Raw genomic sequence first — 6743 nt, forward strand, 5'->3', positions numbered from 1 at the left:
ATCGCGAAGACAACTACTTCCGGGATGTGAACAGCGCTTCCGGTCTAGATTTCATAAACTGTACGAAGAGCAGGTACGTGATGGCTTGCTAATGCGAGCACATTCCTACTTTGTCTCATGTAGTCTCGTTCTGTATGAATTATAAGTCAACATGTTCGTTCCGTGTGGATACTGTGACACGGTGCCGCCATTTCTCCCCTTAGCTCATGAATCAGGCAAGGTTATAACAGCGAGTCAGCCTAGCATCACAGGCTAATGCTAACTGTGGCACCGCTGGCGTGGAGGTCACTGTATTATATATTTATATCGTGCATGTATATATGTCACACAGTATATGAATATTTTTACAATAACGCAATGAACCACAATTGTTAATATAGTACGTGTTGAGTCAGCCGTGTGTTCGTATTCAGCATTTGTGATTATCTCACCTGCATAACAAAGTTATACACAAGGCTTGTGACAACTAGGTAAAACATTCAAATATAGTGAGATGGGTTTCATATACTACTGTACTAAATGTCCAAATCATGTTTGATTGCATTCGGTCAAACTTCATTAAAATGTAATTTATAAGTTATGCACTTTTTTGACCATTATAAAGCATGTAATCATGTAAAAAATACAAGTTGAAAAAGTCAATCCAAAAATGGACTTCCCCAGGATGCTGTCCCTGTCTCGGGCTGCCGTGAGCGGGGTGGCGCGCGCCCCGGCGGCGCTCAGTCAAGGCGCCATCGTCCGATTCAACAGCACCGCACAGGTACCCTCCATATATTTACACTGGAATTATGACATAATCAAGCATCTTAAATATATATATGTTTTGTTTTCATTAGACTCCACCTAAGAAAACAACATTTGGGCCACTGGCAGATGAGGACAGGATATTCACCAACCTTTACGGGCGTCATGACTGGAAGTAAGACCTGGCAAAGCTATGTCCCGTACACAATTCTGTGGTTCATCTGACACATCGTGCGCTTCAGGTTGAATGGCGCCATAAAGCGTGGCGACTGGTACAAAACCAAGGAGATCCTTCTCAAGGGCGTCGACTGGATTCTCAATGAGATCAAGGTATCGGGCCTGCGCGGGAGAGGAGGCGCCGGATTCCCCACTGGCATGAAGTGGAGTTTCATGAACAAGCCCAGTGACGGCAGGTTCGAAACACACTCATAATACAATCATGCCCTGCATTTTCACATTCATTTCTTTGGAACATGCACTCAGCTTTCTGAAATTCCCATAAAATGGTGTCAAAACTTTCTTGAAGTAGGAAAGTAGTGCAGTCATTCATCCAAGAAAAAAAAAAAAATGAAACAATTTGTTTTGTCCTCCCCGCAGGCCCAAGTATCTTGTGGTGAACGCCGACGAAGGCGAGCCAGGCACGTGCAAAGACCGGGAGATCATGAGGCACGACCCCCACAAGCTGGTGGAGGGCTGCCTGGTCGCCGGCAGGGCCATGGCGGCGCGCGCCGCCTACATCTACATCCGCGGGGAGTTCTACAACGAGTCGTCCAACCTGCAGGTCGGATCGCATGCCTCAATAACGGCGTTTTATTTTTGCAGAAGAACCCTGCTTGTTGACTTAGGTTGTTTTCATTTAAAAACAAAATGTATCATAGGGAATAATGTGAATTAATTCCTTTCAGACATCAAACACGTTTTAGTGATTATATGGCCAATGATTTAGTTCACACTTGACTTAGCAAGAGAAGTTAAATGTGTCATAAAATGACACTTAGTAAACACATAATAGGAATGAGGAAAAGGAAGGAATACTGCCCCCTTGTGGACCTCTATAGGTACCGATGGATTTTGTGTTGCGAGGTCCATCCATTTTCCTTGTACAGTTAAAATAAAATTCATCGTAAAAATAATTAAATACACAGTTTGAAATGTATTTATAGGAAAATATAGGAAAAATTTGTTTTTCACGAAATGTATGAACATGTGCAAAATAATAAATATAAAACCAAAAGAATAATTACGTATTTATAATAGCAAAAAAGTAGAAAATATTTTAAAAAATTGTCCCAAAAATAAATACATTAAAGTATTATATATTATAAAGCAATATTTTCATCTCAAAACGTAAATTCCAAAAAACTGAACTTTATTTATAAAGCACTTTAAAGTGGATATTACAAAACAATATTTGCCCTATTCAGGACATGAAAAAAAATTATGTATAATCATACAATTGATAAATAGAAAATATTATAAATTATGTAGCGAAAAAAAATTAAACAAACATAGTAATTGCATTAAGAATATGTAACAAATTTCAATACTAAAGACTATTTTCCACTCTTTTGCGTTGCTTATGTTGCAAAATAACAAATTTAAAAATATAAACAATCCGATTTTAAACATAGTATAAAATATACATGTCTATACTGTATTTTTAAATCTTTATAGTTCACTGTATTTTCACTGCACATGAGCAAAATAAGCAAAAAAAAAAAAAAAAATTGAAACACATAAATAAGCCAAAAAATTATACTCCAACATCTTGTGTGTAAAAACGTGATGTTTTCAGGTGGCCATCAACGAGGCGTACGCGGCGGGCCTCATCGGCAGTAACGCGTGCGGCTCAGGTTACGACTTTGACGTGTTTGTGATGCGCGGCGCCGGCGCCTACATCTGCGGCGAGGAGACGGCGCTCATCGAGTCGCTGGAGGGGAAGCAGGGAAAGCCCCGCCTCAAGCCGCCATTTCCTGCCGACGTGGGTGAGTCTCCGCACAGGACGTGCGCTATCAGACATTTTCATCATTTCTTCCATTAATTATTTATTTTTTCGCTTGTTTTTGTGGCAAAGGCGTGTTTGGCTGCCCGACGACAGTGGCCAACGTGGAGACGGTGTCCGTGGCGCCCACCATCTGCCGCCGCGGAGGCAACTGGTTTCTGAGTTTCGGCCGCGAGAGGAACTCGGGCACCAAGCTATTCAACATCTCGGGCCACGTCAACCACCCGTGCACAGTCGAGGAGGAGATGTCCATCCCCCTGAAAGATCTCATTGAGAGGCACGCAGGTATGCGAGACGCACCTACGCTTACATCCAAGCTAGATATTAGCACGTACGATAAACGCTAGGACCTGACCGCTGATATACAGGCGGCGTTCGCGGCGGATGGGACAATCTGTTAGCCGTCATTCCTGGCGGCTCCTCGACGCCGCTCATCCCCAGGAAGGTGTGCGAGGAGGTGCTGATGGACTTTGACGGACTCGTCCAAGCTCAGACCGGCCTGGGTACGGCGGCGGTCATCGTCATGGACAAATCCGTATGTTTTTGTCCCGTCCTAGCAAGTTTTATAATCGTATTCAACGTCTAAATTTGGGGGCGGGGTCTGTTTTCCCAGACGGACATCATCAGAGCTATCGCCCGCCTAATTGAGTTCTACAAGCACGAGAGCTGTGGCCAGTGCACACCTTGTAGAGAAGGTCCCGCCCGGTTCACACCATACTTAATTTACACTGCATTCACTGTGGCTAAATTTTTTTTTTTATGTTTGTGAAGGAGTGGACTGGATGAACAACATGATGTGGCGCTTCGTGCAAGGCGACGCACGGCAATCTGAGATCGACATGATTTGGGAGCTCAGCAAGCAGATCGAAGGACACACCATCTGTGCCCTGGGAGATGGCGCTGCCTGGCCGGTTCAGGTAAACCCAATGGACGAGGATATGGTAGCTAACAAACAAGAAGTAGTTCAAAACAGAATTGATCATTCAGGTCAATTATATTTTGATTTCTTGACATGAGTAGCATATGGTGGCTAACATGCTAGCGGTTAGTTTCCATCTTTTAACATTAAATTTCCCATTCAGATTAATCATATTTTCATTTCTTGAGTAGCATCTGACGGCTAACTAGCTGTCACTTCACACAAGAAGCTAACATGGCAATATAAATCTTTACTCAATCATGATTTTCTCCTCGTGTTTCAGGGCTTGATCCGACACTTCAGGCCCGTGATGGAAAGCCGAATCGCCCGATTCCAGGAAGAGAAGCAGGCCAGCGCTTAAAAAGTCCGCTTGACCTTCATCCTTGTGCGCACGATCCTGTGCCTCATCGCTACCTGCAACATACGAATGCTTGTGTTGTTCACAAAGTATTTAAGAAAAGAAATAATGTGTTTCCTTTTTTTGTCTCCCTGGTTGGTGGAAATGTCAATAAAGTCATATGAACTGGTCCAAAGCTGTAGCTTGGGATCAGTGCAATAATTTTCTTATGTCCGATCATTTAACAAAATAAATAAAAGAAATCAATAGCTTTTGGGGTTCTGCATGCCAATAAATCAAACATAATATACCAATTAGTCCTCCCTACCTTAGCTTTGGGCCAATTTAGTCGATTTGAGAATATAGCCAAGTCTTTTTTTTTTTTTTTTTTTTTTTTAATTAAAGGTCGAATTACAACAATAAAGTTGTAGTTCTATAGATGTAGAAGTCTTTAATAATAAATAAATAATAGTTGAACAAATAGTTTGTGTGTGCGATTACCGGAGCTCTCGCGATGTTTACGCCGCGATTCGGCGGGAATTTGGGTCCTCACGTGACCCGGATGGATAACGCATTGGGACGTAGAATCAGAGGTAGGAAAACCTTCGTTTTTCCATCTCCCCAAAAAAATATTGATATTTTTCAAAGTCCAATTAAGCAGTGGTTAAATGTACTATACGTGGTGAATGAACAGAGTTAAATTAAAAATATATATACTGTGACTGTTTCGCTATCACTCTCTGTTCATTTGTGTTTTTAACCAATCGTGACCGTTGATTGTCATCATGATCTTATTGTACTCAGTGTTTTAGATTTGATTGTACAGTTTGTCGTGAAGTGGATAAAGACATGGACAAAAAAGTCGAGGACGTCATCGTGGGCACTAACATGAGCACGACCGACCGAGAGATGAAATCTGATGAGTCTTCTGCGACGTCTCTGCTGCAAATCCGTAAGATGTTCACCTGACTGGTGGTACACCGTATGCAAAAAGGATCACTAGAAAACAAACAAAACATAATATCTATTTCCGTGGCACTGTTTGATTTGTGAATAGTGTATGTGCATAAAGCTTCCACCATTATTTGTGGTTATCATGCAGCAGGGGACGATGACGACGCGCACTGTCCGCAATGCCTCATCGTTTTTGACTCCGTTAAAGCTAGAAAAAACCACTTGAGAAGGACTCACCCAGATCAGTACAACATACAGCTGATGCAGGTAAACATGGTCAATATTCATTGGTCTACAATAAGCCGTATCTGGCTGGCTGGCAGTTAACCGTTTTTCATTTCTCTACAGAACAACACGCTGTTCTCATGTTATAAGTGCGATAGGCTTTTTGCTACCCCCGAAGAACTAAAGGTGCACAATGAGCTCCACCACCCGGTTGACGAAATCCCCGTCTGCTCCTTCTGCTCCGAAGTTTTTATCAATTTTAGTGCGGTGAGTGCAAAAAACGCAAGTCCACTGAACCTGCATTTATCGGAACCAATCTCCAATAGGTGAAAATCCACAACCTAGATTGTTTTCCTGACTCGTTGTTTGCTCACAGCTCTACAAGCACAAACGGATGCCCTGCGTGGAAGGCGTGTGGCGCTGCCGAGAGTGCAAAGTGGGATGCCGCAGCCTCCTTGACTTTCACTTGCACTGCATCGAAGAGCACGACCGGGACGTGGTGGCGGCGTCGCAAAGCGATGGGCGAATGTGCTCAATCTGCTGGCGCCACTTCCTCACCAACGAAGCGCTGCAGAGCCACCAAGACAGGGCCAACAATGCAGAAATGAAGCCCACTGTTAAATGCAACATGCCGGCCAAGACCAAGAAAGCGCGTGGTAAGAAAAGGAAAAGGAGGATCGAGGAGGAGGATGACGATGACAATGAAGATGAGGATGAAAAAGAGGAAGAGGAGCTGAAGATTCCGTGTCCCGAAGAAGACTGTGATCTGTTGTTCCCATCCATTGATGCCTTGAGGGCACACAAGAGGAGCCAGCACTCTGCACTGCCTCCATCTTCTTTGAATTGCAAGAAGCGCTGACCCTGCCATCAATGGCAGTTTGTACATAAATTTTGTTTTGTGTTTTGTTTTTTTGACCCTAACACCACCACCTTTTTTTCCCACGTTATACTTAATGGCAATCATTTTCCACATCAGTGACCATTTTAGTTATTTAGAAGTCCCCAGAATGTCATATTAAATGTATGTACTATATATAAAAAAGGATAAGCTTATTGTGAAATTTGAGCAGTTGTGAATGTCCTCCCCCGGAAAACAAAACAAAACAAACCATTTGATCATTGCTTTTAGGTTAATAATGAGAATGTATGGAATAATAAACGGCATATATTTGTTGATTTATTATTGGTGTGTTTCAGTTTTTCTCAAAATAATTGTTATATACTTGTATAGATAGGACGTGTTCAGGGGTACGGGACGTCACGAGAAAACGCCTTTTAAAATACGTTTAATTAATAACTTAATAAAACAAAATAGCTTACTTAATGTTAAATTTGTGTAATATATATTTAACAAGTACGAGCTGCGGAATAAAGTTTTCATAGCCTAAAAAAAATAAATAAAAATACGTCAATAAATGTATGCATAGTTATATGAAGGTAATGTCCGTGTTTGTCTGAGCTTAATTGACTAATTAAAATTAACACCGAATTTATAATTAATTAAATTTAATATACGTTTTAAAACGTTGCGAAAAAATAGTATTAAACGAAAGTGGTGCAAG

General features: G+C 41.8%; 2 protein-coding genes across 5 annotated transcripts; both read left to right on the plus strand.

Moving 5' to 3' along the window:
* Positions 1–9: 9 nt before the first annotated feature.
* On the plus strand, positions 10–4224 carry ndufv1 (NADH:ubiquinone oxidoreductase core subunit V1). 2 transcript variants are annotated; one of them, XM_077507074.1, is made up of 11 exons: positions 10–73; positions 664–760; positions 837–919; positions 987–1157; positions 1342–1525; positions 2540–2729; positions 2819–3031; positions 3115–3281; positions 3360–3441; positions 3518–3663; positions 3949–4224. In XM_077507074.1, the coding sequence occupies exons 2-11, from the start codon at positions 665–667 to the stop codon at positions 4024–4026; spliced, it is 1410 nt and encodes a 469-aa protein (XP_077363200.1). In that variant the 5' UTR covers positions 10–73; position 664; the 3' UTR covers positions 4027–4224. The 2 variants fall into 2 exon arrangements, with proteins under 2 accessions (XP_077363200.1, XP_077363201.1); XM_077507075.1 differs by lacking the exon at positions 10–73 and adding an exon at positions 192–215.
* A 263-nt stretch (positions 4225–4487) lies between these two features.
* Positions 4488–6361, plus strand: LOC144007426 (uncharacterized). 3 transcript variants are annotated; one of them, XM_077507088.1, is made up of 5 exons: positions 4488–4595; positions 4815–4954; positions 5105–5223; positions 5305–5448; positions 5558–6361. In XM_077507088.1, the coding sequence occupies exons 2-5, from the start codon at positions 4852–4854 to the stop codon at positions 6038–6040; spliced, it is 849 nt and encodes a 282-aa protein (XP_077363214.1). In that variant the 5' UTR covers positions 4488–4595; positions 4815–4851; the 3' UTR covers positions 6041–6361. The 3 variants fall into 3 exon arrangements, with proteins under 3 accessions (XP_077363214.1, XP_077363213.1, XP_077363215.1); XM_077507087.1 differs by having other exon boundaries at positions 4494–4595; positions 4807–4954; XM_077507089.1 differs by lacking the exon at positions 4488–4595 and having other exon boundaries at positions 4613–4954; positions 5108–5223.
* Positions 6362–6743: the final 382 nt, after the last annotated feature.

Source organism: Festucalex cinctus, chromosome 19, assembly GCF_051991245.1.
Source record: "Festucalex cinctus isolate MCC-2025b chromosome 19, RoL_Fcin_1.0, whole genome shotgun sequence".
In the NCBI taxonomy this organism is placed as follows: domain Eukaryota; kingdom Metazoa; phylum Chordata; class Actinopteri; order Syngnathiformes; family Syngnathidae; genus Festucalex; species Festucalex cinctus.

Bases quoted from the DNA above. Each gene is read 5' to 3' on its own strand.
- ndufv1 (XM_077507074.1), top strand. From the start codon at position 665: ATGCTGTCCCTGTCTCGGGCTGCCGTGAGCGGGGTGGCGCGCGCCCCG. The intron at 761-836 runs GTACCCTCCATA...TGTTTTCATTAG, and splicing joins GATTCAACAGCACCGCACAG to ACTCCACCTAAGAAAACAAC. The intron at 920-986 runs GTAAGACCTGGC...CGTGCGCTTCAG, and splicing joins TACGGGCGTCATGACTGGAA to GTTGAATGGCGCCATAAAGC.
- LOC144007426 (XM_077507088.1), top strand. From the start codon at position 4,852: ATGGACAAAAAAGTCGAGGACGTCATCGTGGGCACTAACATGAGCACG. The intron at 4,955-5,104 runs GTAAGATGTTCA...GTTATCATGCAG, and splicing joins GACGTCTCTGCTGCAAATCC to CAGGGGACGATGACGACGCG. The intron at 5,449-5,557 runs GTGAGTGCAAAA...GTTTGCTCACAG, and splicing joins TTTTTATCAATTTTAGTGCG to CTCTACAAGCACAAACGGAT.